Source organism: Syngnathus acus, chromosome 13 (genome assembly GCF_901709675.1).
Source record: "Syngnathus acus chromosome 13, fSynAcu1.2, whole genome shotgun sequence".
NCBI lineage: Eukaryota > Metazoa > Chordata > Actinopteri > Syngnathiformes > Syngnathidae > Syngnathus > Syngnathus acus.
In genome coordinates, this window is record NC_051098.1 from 7,514,644 (window position 1) to 7,534,683 (window position 20,040).

At 38.2% G+C, this 20,040-nt stretch overlaps 1 protein-coding gene across 7 annotated transcripts in view; it reads right to left on the bottom strand.

The window, feature by feature from the left end:
* Positions 1-20,040, bottom strand: part of kirrel3b (kirre like nephrin family adhesion molecule 3b) — a 137,815-nt gene that overhangs the window by 19,476 nt on the left and 98,299 nt on the right. For all 7 annotated transcript variants that reach the window (XM_037268329.1, XM_037268327.1, XM_037268326.1 and 4 more), the window contains exons 5-7: positions 19,239-19,396; positions 12,816-12,966; positions 3,655-3,760 (exon numbers count right to left, since the gene is read on the bottom strand). In XM_037268329.1, the coding sequence (XP_037124224.1) occupies positions 3,655-3,760; positions 12,816-12,966; positions 19,239-19,396 (415 nt within the window). The remainder of the gene's footprint in view (positions 1-3,654; positions 3,761-12,815; positions 12,967-19,238; positions 19,397-20,040) is intronic.

Below are 20,040 nucleotides of genomic sequence, written 5' to 3' on the forward strand. Positions count from 1 at the left end.
TGTGGGGTAAAAAGTAGGACACATATTAAATATTATTTCATCAGTGGTCAGGTTTAGTTCACTCTGAAATGAAATTGTAATTTTAGAAGGGCATCTATGTGATTTCCAAAGTTATATTATGCAAAAACATTTGCATACAAATCTAAATTAAGTAGCACATCATTATGCGTTAGTATTACCAAATTATACTGTAGTCCACCAATACAAAAATGAAACATTTGTCAATGGCAAAAAAAAAACCAAAACATGCTGCTTTATTTGCAACAAGTGAAGGTTTGACACCAATATGGTCAGTCCAAATCAATTTAGAAGAACAACGCATCATGATTTGAAACATCTAAATAATCCAAAGAGGGGCATGCAAATAATGAGCTTTGTTGACGCTCTGGTGCATAGTTCTATGCAGCAGACATGGGACCTAATTTCTTTGTTTGCCACTCTTTGCAATCTCTAGTGGCTTCTTGTTTATTTCTGGAGAAAATCTGGATTCTTCATCAAAGGTTGAAAATTGGATTGCATCCCTGCTGGCTCTACTTACTATACGATTACAATAAACACATTCCCAATATGCCTTTCTCCAGTCATGTGTCTTTTGGATGGTCAAGTCACATGGTTTCGGCTTTCATTACTTGAATAAACCCACATCAACCACTAATTTGCAATTGTCAAGTAGCTAATGATCGAGCCTAGCTATAACCAAAGGGCTCCATGTTCCCTTCTTAATTTCTTTCTTTCGGTTTTCATTCTTTCGTTCTCTTTCTTGTTTTCTTTATTTGTTTTAGTTTTATTTATTTATTCTAGTTTTATTTCTTTATTGCCTTAGCAAATGCAGTTGACTAATGTCGTGCATCCAAAGAGTTCATGACATTAGTTGTTTCTTAAGTCTCAATGCTTCAAGTTAGATTAATGGGTGATCCCAAGTGGTGTTAGTCATCAGAAACCTCTATGACTTTTGCCCACTGTGGGAAATATCTCGGACCCTTGTTCCAAGTCTCTGGTAAATGGAGGGTTGCAAAGTGATGCAGTGCACACTGGGAATGGATGGCTCTCCCAGGGATGGCAAAGGGGTCGTTCATCTAAGAGCTATCCTGTCCTTGTGCATTATCTGATCTGGGATAGACAGTGTGTTTTAGCACTGAATAATAGCCCCACACTGCTTGATCAGCTTCCTGCCCTCCTCGAGTGATACTGCTCTCCAGAGGGTGAATTTGTTGGGGGTTCTCACGAGTCAAAGGCTTTCAGGCATGCATTATGGACCCCCAAAATCCCCACTCTGCCATCCACCTCCAAATGCCAATAGTGCATAGAATGGTGAAGTGCTTATATTAACTGCAGATACATCTGAAGCAGAAGACTTTTGAAAGAGGAGTTTTAGCAGTGAGTGAGAGTGTGGCTCTAACCTTGAAGTATCAAAAGTCATTAGACTGTCTGGATATTATTGAATGCTCTTGCGTCAGTCACAAAAAGCCAGACACTGCAGCAAGATCGAAGGTGAAAGAGGTGGCTACGCCAACTAAAAGAAACCACCCTAAGTGCAGGTTGTTGATAATTGAAATAATAAACATAGTGAAGACTATGAAAGGGTCGAATAAGTCCATGTACAAAACGGAAGCTGAATTTTGAATGTGTGACGTGGTGACTCATGGTGACATTTTCTTTGTAAACGAGTGACTTGCCTTAATTTGACCCGATGGTGGTGCTGCTACAGGAAGATGCTGCATAGTATGACCATCTAAACCAACAGGGTTCACCCTCCTAAGGTTATTAATGTCATCAGTACAAAGTTTGTATGACAAGATATACTACCGTATTTTCCGGACTATAAGGCGCACCGGACTATAAGGCGCACCTTCAATGAATGGCCCATTTTAAAACTTTGTCCTTATATAAGGCGCACCGGACTATAAGGCGCACCATTAATGCATCATGTCAGATTTTTAATCCAAATCAAATCATTCTCCATTTTAACTTTTTTATTTCAACTTCAGACGTAACAAATTACTTTATAATCACAAAATAATAATCCATAGTCTTTTTGATTCATGATTCATAGTCTTCAGCGGGCCACTTATGATTGATTTCATGACACAATGCTTTGGGCCAGTTTCAATTTAGGAATTTGGTCCATATATAAGGCGCACCGGACTATAAGACGCACTGTCGGCTTTTGAGAAAATTTTAGGTTTTTAGGTGCGCCTTATAGTCCGGAAAATACGGTAATTCTAAATTTAGAGCTTGGAATGATGGTCACGCTAGGTAAGTCACTCATGGGTATTATTATGTAAATCAGTTTGCTCTGAAGGTTTGTTGTCTGTTTATGGTAAAGACAGATAAATCAAGAGCATAAGGCCTCCAGCCATGCATACTGCTGGTCCAGAGTCATTGAAAGAAAAAAAAAAAACACCTGCCGGTGTATCTTAGTTCTTTATATCCGGGGGAGAATTGTGCTTCAAGCATTGATCCAGTCACATAACAATTGAGGTGAAATCTCTTTGCAGGTGCAATAGACACCCTGTCTCTGCTGTGCACCCACACTATCAAATACAAACCTTGTTTTCAACAATATCACTGAAACCCGACCCGCCACCCACCCCCACCACACTCTTTTTCAAAAGGCCAGAACCCATCAAAAAAGGCAACGTCTCTGTTTTGCCACCTGTGAGTGTGTTGTACATCCATTTTATTTCTCAGTAGCATTACACGACTCATGGCCAGCCAAATCCTTTTGCTATCGATTTCATTCCATTTATTTTTCACCATGTTTTTAAACAAAACTCCCACACAGTTAAAAAAAAAAAAAAAAAAAAAAGAAAAACTCTGGATAAATAAGATTGGCAGTGCTCTTTCCGAGCCCCCTCAAAAGAATGTATGAGTGCAATTAATATCCATTTTGTTGTATAACTGAGAACATGCATATTATCCACACGTTTAGAAATAAAGTGATGGACAACATCTGAAACTCTTAGAAACTGAAACTAATATGAGTGCTAGCTAGAATAAAAATGAGAATCTATAGATAAACAATAGTGCCATTACACAGCACTGTATGCGATGCAAGAACATGTCCAAGGGGCAAACCTGTCATCATACAGTACACTTTAAAAAAATATTTAAAAAACAAACCAAATAGCTGTAACATTGAAATCTTGACCACGAAGCAAAAAGTTCCAAGTTTGACATGACGAGACCACAGTTCATGAGTTTGTGATATCTCTATGTTTATTTTTATAGTTCAGCAGCTACCTCAAGCGATCCAATACAAGGTGGATTCAAATCTGTGCAAATATAATAATGCTTGCTTTGAACTGACAATGTCATGAAGACATTCATTTATTTCACCGGAGCAAAATGACTACACAAAAAAAATGAACCCCACTGAGTTTGATAAACAAACAATAATAAATGAACACCTCTTAGTGGGTCTTACCATGATTGTAAAGGTGCATACTGAGATAGAACTGCTGTGTTAAATCTTATCATCTTAACTAATTAACTGTCAGCTAAATATAACTTACATATTGGAAATTAAATTAGTGAGTAGACCTGCAATCGGGGATTTGGCTTCACTGCATATCTTGACCTTTAGCTCCTAAAATACTACATATTACAGATTCTAGCCATTGTATGGCCATTCCGTGGGGAAATTGATCTCACCTGTAAAGCGTAACAGGAGGGTTGGCCTTTGCAGAGCAGTGAAATCTCACAAGGTTTCCCTCAAGAACTGGCTGAGGCTCCACTGAGAGATTGACAAGAGGCAGATCTAAAGGAGAGCACAAGCACAAACAAGATATATAAAGTCAGTGTCTGAACTGAACGGAAGGAATAATAACATCTAACATATTTGCTTCAAAAAATTACAAATTATAACACAGTGTATGAAATTTGCCCAAGAGTGGCTATTAGGTCAATTGGAATTAACTAGTTGCTTACAAAGGGAGAGAAGGTCAATTCCATGGCATTATTTTATTCACTGCCAGCCTGCCCAATTTTATACTATTGAAAGCTGCCTGTCAAATACAAGTAGACTTTAGGCTATCGGCATCATCATCCGTTATGAACTTTGTATAAGTAGCTTACTTACGTGGACACTCTTGGCCTAATCAAAATGTAAAACACTAATTATTCCCAGTTTTACTGAAATAAAAAACATTTTCAAAAATGTTTCTGTGTGGACGAATCGGATTGTTTTTTACATAATTAGCTATTGTTGCATATTGTTTCTTGATACCCTCATATTAAGCCTGCATATGAATTCGAAGCAATGTTCTCCTGAAAACTGAATGAAATCATGCATTTAGGAAGAACTGCTACATTTTATAACCTATTATTATTACAATATTATGAGAATGAAATCAAAGGAAAACTTGACTTCATAATGAGTTTTGGTAAATGGCAATTTGCAAAAAAAATTGAGGAGTCCACAGTGTGATCCACTGCAAACATAACAATGAGCAACATCAGAGGAACATAACAAGCATTCAGATTATGCAAATGTGATAAACAGCTTAATTTATCCTAATTGAGAAAGGTGGGTTTCTTTTGAAGGTACATGCTCATTTCCATTTCAATGCATTCTCCTGTAGGAAAAAAAAAAAAATTACTCTGTAGACCCACACACACTGAGTTTTCAAATAAGTGAAGCAGTTTGTTTTTGCTGTAGGTGTTTTGTCCATAAACGTGGCTTTGTTCTTTACATACGTACTTGGCCATTCAGAAAAAGGTTTTTTTTTCTTTCTAAATATGCCGGTGCAAAGAGTTAGTGAAAGCTGATATGCGCATTTTGCACTATTGTAGCATGTTTTTGCATCCTTGTTTTCCTTATGGCATTTTGGTGCTGGTGCTATATTATCTACGAGGTGAAAGTCAAAACATATTTTTACTACCTTTATTCCAATCTGTTGCCGAAATCAAGAAAATAAAATGAGATCTGGGCAGAGGCATTTACTGTACTTGCGCTATCTATACTAACCTCTACTACATCATTACTTTTTGCCATCTGTAGCTCTGGTGGTGTTCAGTTACAGCATCAAGGACAATAAATTAGTCATTTGGGTAAGGGATGGTTTTTGGTGTTGATGCTTGTGTTGCCATCTGTTTCAAAATATGCACTGTGTCTTTGCTCTCTATGTTCAACACTTCTAATGCAATAACAAGGGACTGTACTTGGACGGGGATGAAGCGCAGTCAAACAACAGGCAAAAATTGCTGTTATGCAGCCAAACAGTGAAGTGTGTATGGCTGCAAATGGGGGTGGTTTTAATGTGGGGGGTGGGTGAAATGATTTTTGCCCCGCGGCAGTGCAGATGTTTGCCGCTCGCTCAGCTGTCATGAAGCCCACGAGGAGAAAGTGGTCCAGCCCAATGTGCTCAAGTGAGAATTTTGTCGGAAATGATCCAAAAAATAAGTATGATGTTACATTCAACACTGCATGTTTGTGTGGATGTGTTCTACCATAGTGAGGCACAAAAGAATGGCAAACCCCGCCCCAACACTCCCAAGAAAGATGGCCTACATGCAATGCCAAAAATGCTATCATTTTCCCAATAGTGCGAATATAAAATATGTAAATATTAAGTCATCTTATTTCCTACTGCATTACAAAATGGTTATTTTGGAGCGATCAAAAAAATCAATATAGATAGATAGGCCATGCTGATTCTTCAAACTGATTCGTCACTTACATTCACATCTTTACCAGTCTTCAATTAACAGCTAGGCATGTTTTTGAAATGTCAGAGCGAAAATACGGATTCAAAACAATCAGGAACACACTACTGCACCATATTAGTATTATTATATTATTTCTAAAAAGCAATTAAAAGTAATTATGAACATGTGACAATGCATTACTTTTCTACAAAGCCTTTCTAAATTCTTATCAAGTCATGTACCATAAGTATCTCCCAGCATCGACTGTGCCAGGTTAGGAATGAGTGCGCCGTAAACCACAACAAACACATATTCCTCTTTTGGTAACGATATTCTAACTGCATTGGTGAGTTTTCTCTGTGTAGTCTTTTGCAATGAGTGTGTGTGCCTGTTACAGGGCATGTGGGTGTATGTCAAACCAATCTACACTTGGAGTTGCAATGTTAGTTAGCCCGTTGGGTGTTTTTAGCCATGCAAGTGGTTAATTGCGTGGACAAAAATGTGGGCAGAGGGAACCTCAAAGGCGAAAATGACAGATGCGGTGCTGGAGAGGGCTGTAATAAAATTCCAGCCAGAAGCTGAAGAGCAGCAAGGCAGACATTAAAGAGTTGGGGGAGATGCGGAAGGGAGTGGGGGTGAGGGTGGTATTTTTGCTAATAGACACAGTGATGTCAAGCCCAGTTCACAACACATTCTACAAAGTATTCAGCGTTTTCATCCATGCCAATCCCTATTTTTATTTGTATGTATTTTTTTTCATTGTCCTTGTCCAGCTGCCAAGAGATTTTTGACAACACAAAAATGCACAAGCAATTCAGCCTCGAATTAATATGGTGCCACGGTGACTTTACATTTGTAGCAAAATCACTGATTTTGTCCTAAATAAATATAAGGTGTCAAAAAGTCCTTTTTAACCTTTAAACCATGACATACATTGACTAAAAAGAGCCCATTTTCCATTTTAATGTATAAATGCATGACTTGCAGAGTAGGTGGTAGCCTGAGAAGGCGACAGCACATCAATAATTTAGAATGTTGATTCCTTAGAGTCATCAAACGAATAGTTGCAAGGCGATAGGTGTCAGAGGGACGTGCAGGGAAAAAAAGAGAAGTAAACGTAGAGAACTTTATTCAAACAATAGGAGAAAGTACAAGAGTGGTGGGCTATCCAGTAAATTTGAAAAGGTCAGTGGTAAGTGAATATTCTGCAACTTCACTCTCTGTTTTATAAGTAGTGCAATCTTTTCTATCTTTCTTAAAGCTCAATTCCCAGTCACTGCAGTCATCCGGTTCAATGAAGACAGCTGTTCTCAAGTAGGACCAGCCTCAGACACGAGTATAGTTGAGCTGTTTGCTGGCTAGTATAGTCTGGCTTGTTGCATCAAGCCTAAACAATATGATCCCACTGTCCTATGGATGGCTGGGCCTGCTGCTTCAGTAAACAACTATGCGGTCAAACGTATTGATTGTCAGGCATTCCCCCATAAAACAACTTTGCAGTTTGATTTCCTTCAAAAGACGAAATTAAGGAACAATGCATTCTTTGGGACTTATCCACCCACGATCCAATTTATTAAGTAAAATCGATCTGCATACATCTGTCCGTCCATTCATTTGCCCATCCATCCATCCATCCCTCCGTCCGTCCATCCATCAACATTTTTTTTTATACAATAGTCCATAGCCCTTCCGACCCTTGTCTGGCCTGGTCAAACAACTCTGCACATATATTGTAAACAAACAATCATTTCCGTTCACATTTACATCTATATTGGCAATTAGGGGATTCCGATTACCTGACATATTTTTCAATATGTGAGGAAAACACGCACAAACACTGGGAGGATGGGCAAATTGCAATTATTTGCATTCTGTCCATCTCACTTTCAATTCCCTTGCAGACATATTTGCTATTATCTGCTTGATTTAGCAAGAAGAGCCTGCACTGTTGGTGAGGCTGCTACCAAAATCTCCTCAATTGCACATCTGCATGTCCTTTATTAATTAGTCTCAAAATATGGCATTCCACATGCAGGTCTGCTTGTTTGCAATGCAAACACACAGCAAAGCCAGGCAGTGCCTTCATCTGCCAGCATCTTCCAATGTGGGTCAACGCTCTGTAGATGCAGCTGGCCTAGAAAACATTGGAGGAATATTTATGATGATTACTGGGCAACACATGGGATAGTTGTTACGAGAGGTCCTTACAGTGAATCTATATTCAAAAAATGCAAACTTAGGTTACTCCTGCACAACCTAATCATTATGATATTCACAGAGGGAGACCTTTTGATACAAGGCTTGTATTGTATCTTGTTAGGTTTTGCACTTGCACCTAATGAAGTGTCCAATGACTGTACAAGGAATCACAGTGGGGTGTTTTCCACTGATTAGAGAAGTCTAAAGGGAGTGAGTGAAGTCATGCATTGGAGGCGCTCATCCGTTCTCGATAATTACTGTCAGCTAATTGACTGCGATGGACAAATCTGAAGTCAACAGTCTATCCAGGCTTTAAAATTACATCTCATCACCTTAAATCCCACTCATTTTAGCACATAGTGTATTTAGATGGGAATTCGCTGAACCTCTAGACAACTCTACATTAACCTCTATTAGTGGGGTGAATGCACATAATGATCATTGGTAGAAGACAGAGCAGTTAAAATATACCAAATGTAGAAATGTTCCAGATTAATGCAGATATGTAGTATACACTAATTTGATATGACAATGTGTTTTGCATCAAATCACCCTAACCATCTTCGTCTCATTTAATATAAAAAATCAATGGCAATTTGGCCCACAGGAAAACAAACCTTGACGATCCATGCTTGACACATGCATCTCATTAAATTATTGTAAGAAACATACAATAATGAAAGTGCAGTTTCTGTGTCTGAAATACAATGAGATAAAGTTTGCACATTGGTCACTTGTCAAAGAATAATTACGTTTGGAAAAAGTAAATGGCTGCACTTTTACTTTTCTAGTGGGCTTTTAGTGCTGTGGATGCTGTGGATGCTGATTTGTTCTTGTATGCTTTGACATACCACACAATTCCACAGGTGGCTATATTGCAAGAAGAAATACAATAATGTGCTTACAAAGGCAGGAAAGCCCGCCAGCTAGTAAATGTAGATGTTAATAATGCAGAGTTCAAATTGGTGTTTATGGGAAAGCAAATGCAGTTTTAATGGGCAACTTTTCATTAAAAAAAAAACAAATAAATATACTTGGCTCGGATTGGCTGGCAACCAGTCCCAGGAGTCAGCTGTGATCGACTTCAGCTCACCCACGACCCATGAATAGAAAATGCATGTGCTGTAGTTGATATTTAAAATCCCTCCTTTGCAATTTTTTACTTTTGATACGGGGTCATAGACAATCTCAACGCATTCCACCAGATAATGGTAATATTTGCTCCTGTGAACCAATATGCAAATTGGCAAACAGTTGTTTTGTCTGATAGAGATGCCAAGTTTTAGGAAGTATTGTGTATTTAGTTTACTAAGTTTTAATGGTCTGTATCTGCCCTCAGTTTTGATTTTTCCACAGTTTTAATTCTCAACAGTTTGCTTAGCTACTATACCTACATACTTATTGTTGAATGTTAGTCTCATGTATGCATTTTTATACCACTGCATAATCATTTTTTTGTCCTCCCAGTGATTGCATGTTTGAATTTTTTTCTCTGTACTCCAGTGTGAATGCTTGTTTGTCAGTATGTGACCTGCAGTTTACTGGCAACAGTGTCTTTTCCAAAGTCTGCTGGGATTGGCTCCATCCCTCCAACAATCCTAATGACAAAAGCGGTTCATGAATTTGAAATCAAGTTGAACAGAATTCTTATATTTATATTTCAGACACTTGTCAGCTTTCAATTTAAAAAAAACAAATCTAAAATTGTTTTTCCGCACACATAACTGATTTTTATGTGGTGCAGTCACATCCTTGCATATACCCCATCAGGTCACTTTCTAGCTCATAGCCAAACAATCATGGAGGTAAGTGTCCGAGACAGACTTCAAAAGCTTCTCCGCCTGGTGTATTATAAAGCAAATCAGTTGCTGAATGCAGATGCTGCATTCGGCCCCTCACCAGGGATCCACTTAAACTAATAAGAACCATTTACAGCGCCCACCATTAATCCAACCTATGTTTATACTCCACCGAGAATACCACTTATTGAAACACATGAGAGCATGGATGTTCAAAAGATGATGAACTTGAATACATTTACTTTCAACATGGCTTAATGAGAAGACTCTTTCAGGGAAAAAAAGGATGCAAATCGCTTAGATTTCAACATACAAACATAGATGTAACCAGGTATGTATAATGGCTAGAAAAATTAAGATAAATTATAAAAACATCTTGGGGTATTTATGATGCAAGCATCTCTTTGCCCCCTTAGTGGTGTGTCTTATCAGAAGCAGGTGAGTGTGTGTGCAGCAGTTCTCACTCGCTGCTTATTCACTACTCCTCTCGCGACCCCTCTCTAGCTGGCTGTGGCCCAATTCAGTCTGTGGACCCTCTGCAAACTCTGCATAGCCAGAGTAATTCAAAACAAGCAAGCAAGCAATGAATTTTGTATCTGTGTCCAAACTGGACTAAGATGACACAAAGAAAATGACTCCCAGGAGAAATACATGAGCTGGTTGTTTAAATTTAACCTATGCAAAGTACACACAAAAAAAAAAGGATATGTGCTGCTGGTTTCATTGACCTAAATCTAACATCTAATCAATAATTTCACAATAATTTCACATTTGTGAGCTAGATTAAGTAGAAATTCATTGAAAGCGGATTGACGTTTCATTTAATAGATTATTTCATGTTGAATTAACACAAGTCAATGAAGTTTCTTTGCTGAGACGGCAACACCTGGCGGAAAACTAACTACACGGGTGCTGGCATACCACACCTTACTGATTTTGAACATCTGGTTCAGCGACTAAATATGGTTGCCCAATAAATGGTTAATCAGTGCAGCAGAGTTCCATTTTTCGAAAACAGAATTATGTTTTCAGTGGTATAAACTTGAATATTTGCCTGCTGGTCAGTTGATGTGAATGTCTTGTAGATAAATATTGCAATTTTGTCTCGATATTTCAAGTTTCACCTTCAGGGTTAGCACACATCTACTATCTACTACCCTTAAATGAAAACATGCAACTCAATGCAGCACACTTGTCCTTTTGCAAAGTTCAGCTAAACGTTTATTGGCGGGTGTCCAGTTATTCTGGTCAAATTTGAACTTTTATTGCCATCTTCAGTGTTAGCAGCTAACAGAGGAGTTTATTGGCTTTGGATTGTCTCAAAAGTAACTTCTCTACATTTCTGATTATCAATAGCAATTTCGTCCCATTTTTCCAAGGATGAACTCATTAACTTTTCGTGAGCACAAAAACATGTATTCAAATAGTTTAAAGCCAAAAAACAAATAATGCATGTGAAGGGCAACTGGTGTGCAATTTAGATCCTTGATTTAATTCATCTAACAGGTCCAAAGCTTTACAGAATATTTGTTCTTTCCGGACGGCCTTCTTTTTGTCTAATTCTCAGTCCATAATTGAATAGAAGAAGGTCATGTCACAAAAGAAAAAGCTTCTCATAAGGACAAAACAGCAATTAAAGTGCTTGAAAACAACAACACAGAAAGCCTTTTGTTCAAAAACAAGCTGTGTTTCAAGTTCTGCTGCTGAGCCAAGAACCTTGTAATTGAATAAGGCAGGATGGAAATTAAGCAAATTGATACCCACCACGCGTGAATCAAAGTTAAATTACGGCATGTTTCATTTTTGCAGCTTAATTTGAAAGTGGATGTTAGCGGAAAATAAAGCAGCTCTGATGAGCTGTGCCGAACACCTTACCTGGCGAGTCAGTGCATGGGGGAGGAGGAGAAATAGAGGGGAGGGGTGTGGGTTAAAGAGGGATAATGTAGAGGCTAAATCTTGTGGGAGACAATTTGAGTCACGACAATTAGTCTCCGCTGTCGCTCACTTTGTTCTCACGCTGTGGGATTTTTCTTTTATTTTTACAGGACCTTTAACAGTGCTCATTTTAGGATGCTAATTTTAGTTCCTCTGCGCTTTTAGTTTTCAGGGTTGAATTGTACTTTTAGTTACAAGGCGACATGTGCAGGTGCATCATTAAGCCTAGTGAAGTATATAAGAGAGGGAAGGCTGAATGACAAAAAAGAAATAATGACTTGGGCGTGCTTTAAGCAATGTAAACAGATGATATTCTATATATGTGTGCCTAAACTGGCCAGATCACGCAATGTCCGCTCTTGCCATGTGATGCACATACTGAATAGAACGTCATAATGGCTCTCTGAATAGCATTTTCTGCTTTATTGGTCAGACTTAATGGTGTTGACAGGGCTGCAAGTGTTGCAAAGTCCTTTTTTTTACTAAGGTCCTGCTCTTACTAGGAGCAGTTCTCAATCAAAAAAAGATTCCCCAAGAAGAGCCCACAAGTATTTTCCATACTGGGCATGCTCAAATGTTTTACTCTAGACATGACGGATGGTGGTAGACAAGCAATCAAAGTAGAGTTTATGATAGATGGATAGCTCTGTTCATATTTATACATAAATAATACTAAAAAAAAAGATGCCAAGCTAATTCATCTATCCTCCTACAGTATGGGACAAGTATATTGATGCTAATTGGAGTGGAGCATTTAACATCCGACACAAATTGACCTTTATCATCTACACATGGTGAAGATGAGAATAATAATGGATTAATTAATCTGTATGAATTATATCCAGTGGTGTGGAATTGATTGTTGATTATTATTATTATTTTGTCTTGAAGCAATTGGGGCTTTATCGATCACATTGCTTATCTGTGACCAGCAGAGGTGCTGTTGAGCCACTCACAGCATGTCTGCCATCTATAGAGCAGCTGCGGAAAGTTGCGCTACATACTGATCAACAACACTGTTATGAAAACAGGAGAGAGAGAGAGAGAGAGAGAGAGAGAGAGAGAGAGAGAGAGAGAGAGAGAGAGAGAGAGAGAGAGAGAGAGAGAGAGAGAGAGAGAGAGAGAGAGAATATTTTGGGTAGAAAGGATGCATGGGTTTTAAAGGAATAGAATAGATTATGAAGACCACAAGGTAAACAATCCCCATAAAAAAAGTTTTAACGATGCACTTACGCTGGATGTCAATCGTGACACTGGTCTCCTTGCCGTTGGGGACTGCCTTGTTTGAGGCCTTACAAATGATCTGCTGACCAGTCTCAATGTTGGAGGGGGACAGGTAGAGTGTGCTCACCGTGGTTTCTCTCCTTCCATCGCGGAGCAATGTCTGCAGACAAGAAGGACAAGTCAAGTTTATGTCTGGACCACATTTACTTGCGTGGTCTTGCACATTTTCATCTCGGTGGCATAGACTTATTCCTCTAAAACGGTACAACCATCCATCCAGTGGCTATATTGTGCTGTTTATACAGTCAAACTGGCGTGAGAGGCTGGAGTGCACTCCTCCAATTAACCCAGCATGTACAGTACAGTACACAGAGTACTGCACATCGGAGAACACTTGTTCAGTACAGGACTGTTGTTAAGGATTGAGAGTCTATCTTGATGCAACTTGGTTTCTTTCTTGGCACTGTTTGTTTGGTCTGACTGACATGTCGAGTCACCTGGTCTTGGTTATGGTTCCTGAAAAACCAAAGAGCACGTTGGCGCGTTTGAGCTGCCACTGTTCCCTCCGGAAAAGCTTTTCTTGTCAGCTTGGAATGGATCCTGCACCATTTTTTTTTTTTGTCATTTTGTCACGGTAGCTATACAACTACAGTGATAGCTCCTTTGTAGCTTTGGTTGTGGTGCTGCTATGAACATTGGGCTCAGCTCTCAGATATTATTAACATCATCGCCTGAAATGCACCCAGCCATTTACATGAGTATTGAAGCCACGTACATTGTCCATATAAATAATAATAATATCAACAAAGGTCTGTTTTGTTCCATATTATTGTAGCAGCTGTACCTTTTGTTCATGAGTTCTGTGGATTTAGGATCGTCTGAGGGAACCATTAAGTTAACACAAGGAAATACATTGGAGGGCGGGGAGATCACAGTAGCGGGAGGGAAAAACAGTAAGGTAACAAACCGATTAATGTTGTTTTGGCATGATTACAGCCAACAGTAATCATTTTGTTCTCAGTTCGTTGGTCGCTAGTGGCTTCACTTAATTCAATCTGCAATGTTACATTATGTTTTGAAGCACTGTTCACATATCAAATTAAAAAAAAAATAGGTTAAATAAAACCATCATTCCCAGGACAGGCGAAATTCTACAAATTATGTGTGAATGCCATTCATCCATCCATTTTCTATACCACTTGTCTCCACTGGGGTCGCGGGCATGCTGGAGCCTATCCCAGCAGTCATCGGGAAGTAAACCGCAAGAGGGTGCTCTAGGTCTGTAGAATAATTGGAACTGAAACCGACGATGAATCTGACGTAAGCGACGTAGAAGAGGTAGCGCCGCATCCTCGACTTCCGCGGTTAGCAAAGTTTTTTATAAGTGACGCAGAGGATGAAGATTTTGTTGGATTTAATGATTTGGAGTGACAAGGATGGTTCAATAAACTTGTTAGCATATTATTTATGCTCTAGATTTGAATAACTCTTAATATGTTACGTCAGCCACATTCTTAGTTCTTTGTTTATGTGTTCATGTAATATTAGCATACCGTACCGTTCAGCCTGTTGTTGCCTATTCTATATTTATTTTGAATTTCCTTTCAAGATGACATGTCTGTCCTTGGTGTTGGATTTTATCAAATAAATTTCCCCAAAAATGCGACTTATACTCTGGTGCGACTTATAAATGTATTTTCTTCTTTATTATGCATTCTATGGCTAGTGCGACTTATACTCTGGAGCGACTTATAGTCCAGGGAATACAGTACATGAAAAGGTACTGTAAATAGTATGAAATTTTCCTTTTTCAGTTTCTTAAAACATCTTGCATGAGTGGGCCCAAGAGACAAAAATGACTTGAGGACTACTTCTATCCTTGTATTTCTTTACCACTTAGCCATTTATAATGCTTGATAATACATCACAGTATATAATAAAAATCCACAGATACCATGGAAATACCCCCCTAGAAGTTAGCACAGGGACAACAATAAAGCAATCTGATTCCTTATCTTGATCAAAATTCCTGACCACACAGCAACCTCCCGACTTCCAAAGCAGCTTCTTGCCACACTCAACGGTTAATATGAAAAGAATTCAAGCCTCATTTTTGGGAATTTTAACAGCCACACTCCACCATGGCTTGTCATACTCTGCAAAAAACATCAATCTTTGCAACTCTTATCCTCTGAGTCGACCATTGTGAAAGATATCTGCAATCAGTCGGTAGAGAGTTCCGTTGCGTTTGCTTTTTCCCGTCCCTCCATAGAGGAGGAGTTCATGCTAGGAAGACCGGGACAGAATCAAATCACTGACAAGAACAAATTGAATCCTCAAGCACAAAGTCAAAATGTCAATGGCAAAGCACATCTCTCTTTTCTCTGTTGGGAAATTAATGGAAGGATCAATTGCGTTGAGGCCTTGCTGCACTTCTATACATTGGATTTGTATCATACTGTAAATCCTTGAATCTTTTAATGTTAGTTTTCTTTGGATTCATATAATAGAGGACAAACTACGTATATACCTCAAATTCTATATGTTGTTGTCTATGATCTTATTATGAAATCATTACTAGGATACCATTAATCTTGGAGGTTGAGTAACCAGATGTTAGAGTGTTGTTTAATTTTCTAAAATATTGTTTTTGTAAAATTGGAAAAAATAAGTGATACGGTGTGCTTGCTTTTACTTTACTTGCAAATAACGAGAACGGAATAATTCTTTCAACAATGGTTAAAATGATAGATTAGTTTTTCCTCTTTCATGCTGAAGCTTCATTGATTATTCTTAACTAATTGAAAATGAATATGCAGTAGGTGCTTGGCTTAATGACCTGGGTTAGTGAATTGTACTGCACATTTTTGCATTAACATCATCATTCACTGTAGTTATATGACCTAGAAAACATTGTGTAGCCTATGCAAAGATGAGCGAGATTTTGTTGTCATCAGCAGCCTGTGTTTGTCCTCAATCAATATTGCAGCTAACAATAGTCAGTAACAATTGTCAACTTTTGTGACAAAGCAAAACTGTGACTGCTTTGTCATGATTGAGCTTTCCAAGAAGGTGACCTGTCAGTAGCAGATCAGTAGGTGGTTTAGAGAATCCAATCAACTAGGATTATCAGGTAAAAAAAACAGGTGAATTGAATGGATTACCTACTCAATAAAACTTGATGTGCTGCCAGACAAGATAATTCATTGCTGTAGAGCTGTCTTTAATGTGAACCTCCGCTCTACTGGTAAAGTGGGCACATGCATTAAAACCCAGTGGAATTCAACGTAAACCATGAGAGATGTGCATTACTAATTTTAGTTTCTTTTGTTTTTTTGGAGCTGCAGATGGTTAAAGTAGCATTGTAGTTTGAAACGACAGTATGATGTTTTGTCCAACATACATCAACCCTCTTACCTCCATCATCATGATCTGATCTGATTTCCTCTTGCTCCAGATGACATCTCATAATGGCCATAATGGGATAAGAGCATCTTTGAGAGAATTTGGAGTAATACAATATCTGCTTTCTGACAAATGTTTTAAAAAGTTTTAACTTGCAGGCCTGTCTATTGCAAAAATTGTGCTATCATTCCATGGCAATTGTATTGTTTTTTTGTTTTTTTTGCAAAGGACAGGTGATTACAAACTACTACACTCTTTGAGTTTTGTGTATGTTTACGCATGGACTAATAAAAGCAAGACACTGTGATGTACTGTAGCATTAGAAGAAAACAGCCCAGAGTATACTTTAACAAATGTCCTACGTGTGCAAAACAAGAACCAAATCATCATTTTTTTATGAAACAAAGCAAAACATCAACACAATCAACATGTTTGCTAAATGTATTTGTTTATCATGTGAATGTTTTTCATTTATTTCACCAAACCATGAACCCCCCCGCCCCTCAAGATGATCTAGTCTGTGATGATTAATTGAATTGTATCAATGACATCCACCCTAACGATTTATAACTGGATTTATTATATGGATAAATTGTTTGAACCTCCGTTACATTGTTTATAATTGACATTTATGTGCAGTAAATGACTCATTTGACTTAAGTCTCAACTGCTGGGAAACTGTGTCTCACAAATATTAGTATCTAAATTTATAAACAGGTACCCCTAAACGCAGCAAAATAAAGTTCAAGAAAATGTAGCAATTGCCTGCAGAAGTCACTATAAAGTTGGCTAAATGAAGCTGCTGGTTTTTAATGACAGAAGAAATTAATTGGCGTTTACTCCCTTGCTTGTCTTTTTTTTTTCAGTCAAACAGGGAGTCATATTAATCAACAGTTTTTCGCTGCCAAAATTCACAACAACAATTAAATTTCTGCCAATGTTAGTCAGAAACATTTATTAGAAACCTGATTTTATATACAGCAAAATATAGTTGCAATAGTTGCCAGCAAGAGCTACCATAAAAATGTTATTATTGCTTTTGAAATACGTAGTAAACCCATCTAAGAATAACAGGAAGAAGGATTTCATGAGAGGGGAAGCACTATTCATATTCCATTTTTTTTTTTTAAATAGCAATTTCAGTACAATGAATGTAATGCGCAACTGGAAACAACGACTCAAGCTTAGAGTATAAAATATTGTTTCTCCATTGAAGCACAAATGAAATGTATCTAATTTAACTTTATCAAGTTTCCCTGACTTGAATTGAATCCTAGTCCTCTTTCATGAAAACAGTCTTATGTTAACACCCACTTAACCGCCCTTTAGCAATTAAGAATCTTGATCCCAGTCGTCCACCCATTGATTTTGCTTGTGACAAATGCGTAAGCCTTTAGTGGAGGAAGTGACCCAATAGCTTGTTAATGATAAGCCAAGCACCAGCATTGATCACTTTAATCAACGTATACACTTTGCCTTTAGTTTAGCCCCTATGCTCCAGCAGGTTACAGACAAAGGTTTTCACCTCTTCAGTGACAAATTGTTTCTTGGTTATGAATTCATCTGAAGAATACTGTACAATTATTATTTTTTACCTTACAAAATGCTTAATTCCTAAAAGTTGGTAAATTTAGCTCTGGTATAGTATACTACAGTCATGAGAGAGCATTCTTGAGATCTGTGCAGCCATGTGTGCATCCACTCTTGACTATAATACTGCACAATGTCTCATCTAATCATCTCATCTCCTGTCTCTTTAAGAGTAACTGAAGACAGGAAGCGTGTTCTCCCCTTATGCCATTAACAAGCAGCACTCCTAGCAATCATTTTATTCAAATAAGCCTGGTACCATACCCCAGTCCAATCAATTGCATTTATCTGGTCTTTGAAAAAAGCCGATAATGGGATGGGGCAGCCTGGACAGAGTGAGGACGAGCGTGGAGGGAAGAAGAGGGGAGATGTTAGTGCTTGAAAGTACTTGGTGGCTTTATACCATTTGTGGATATGGAAATAGATCATGGTTGATTTTCATGATTTCATTATCAGGCTAGACGGTAAATGTCAGTCAAGTTTGAGGGGCTCAGGTGCCCATGATGTGAATAGTGGAGACTGTTAAAATGAAGGAAGAACAGATTCTGTCAATCAGCAGCAGCAGAGATGACAGATTCTGGGAACAGGTTGGGTTGGTAAAATGAAGACAAGTGCAACTGAAGAACATCATAACAGAAGGGAAGCATCACTGATAGTTCCATGATCTTGCCATCTGCTTGTCTCAGTTGATTTGTAGGATAGACCAAAAAAAAAAAAAAAATGTTTTTTTTTTTTTAAATCAAAACACCAACCTGGATTTACAAGGGAATTGCTTTCAAAGAGCCATCTGAATGGCAAGACAAAGGGTAACTTTGCATGTGTGGCACCTCCACAGTAATTATTTAAAGCAAATGCAAATATGCTAATTAACAGGTGTTTTTGTTCAGGATCTGTCTAGAAATTAAATGAAAAGTTGGGTTCTCAATGATAATTTGTAACAAAATATACTAAAGTTAAGTGAATTGGTAAAACTGGAAAATTTCCTGTGTGCTTCTCCACGCACTTGCCAAGACAAACGGAAAGAAAATGGCAGATCCTGTTGCAAAACTCTTGACAAACAGCTCAAATGTTTTAACAAAATCTATAAATTATATTAACATACGTTTGAAGTACTTAAGACATGTTTTCACAAAATGCATATGTCACTTTTACACTACGGGAACAGGTTAGGTCAAAATGACAAAATGAGTCAAACTAAAATTTAAATGAACATGATGTGGTTTGAAAGTTGACCAAGAATTGATATGCTAAATGACAAATGAGTCAACGGTGCTTTGTATTGCTACAGGTTATGTTTTTTTTGTAGCCTTATATAGAGATAACAGCTGTGTGAATTTCTAAATTCTCCTGCAACCAGGCTCCTCCATGCACGCTCCATTTCCCCTTCCAATCCCAGAATCTCCAAACCAGCTATATGGGAAACACGTCGAAGCTTACCTTGGAGTACATGGCCCCATTGAGGACCTCTCCGTTGCGGATCCAGACGATGGAGGCTGCTGGCTTGGCATTATCAGCATGGCAAGTCAGATTGAGTGCGTCACCGGCCCTCAGGCTCACCACTGGCCCTCCACTGATGATTGGGTCCTCGGGTGGAACTATGGATGGAGACCATGAGAGGAAGAACCATGAGATCACAAGATGTAACCAAAGGGAAGTGACCGGAATTTCATATAAACGCTCCTGCTTTTCATTGTTGATCTAAAAAAATAAACTGGTGTTAAACTGTTTGTTGCTACATAAAGCAGAGACAGGCAGGAACAAGTTAGACCACAGGTGTCAAACTCAAAGCCCGGGGGCCAGATACGGCCCGCCACATCATTTTATGTGGCCCGCAAAGACAAATTGTGCATCAAATTCGTGTGTCTATACTAGAATTGCCAATTGTCTTCACTTTGAATAATATCTTTTTTTTTTAAATATTTGACCAGTTTTTACTCATCTGATTTAAAAATGAGTTATTTGTCAGTTTGTTTTGTAGCTTTTACTGTATATAATATGAGTTGCTCATACATTTATTTGGGTTGACAGTCATAATGGCCCTCCGAAAGAAGCTATGAGTACAATGCGGCCCACGAAAAAAATGAGTTTGAAACCCCTGAGTTAGAAATACAGTGAAAAATAAGTAAACGCCTGTAAAACAACACTAAGGAAATAAAACAGTGTGCATGTTTAGTTTTATATGTGGGATATGTGTAGTACATATATACGTATGTACAGGCTGGTTGGTGACTTAAGGAAG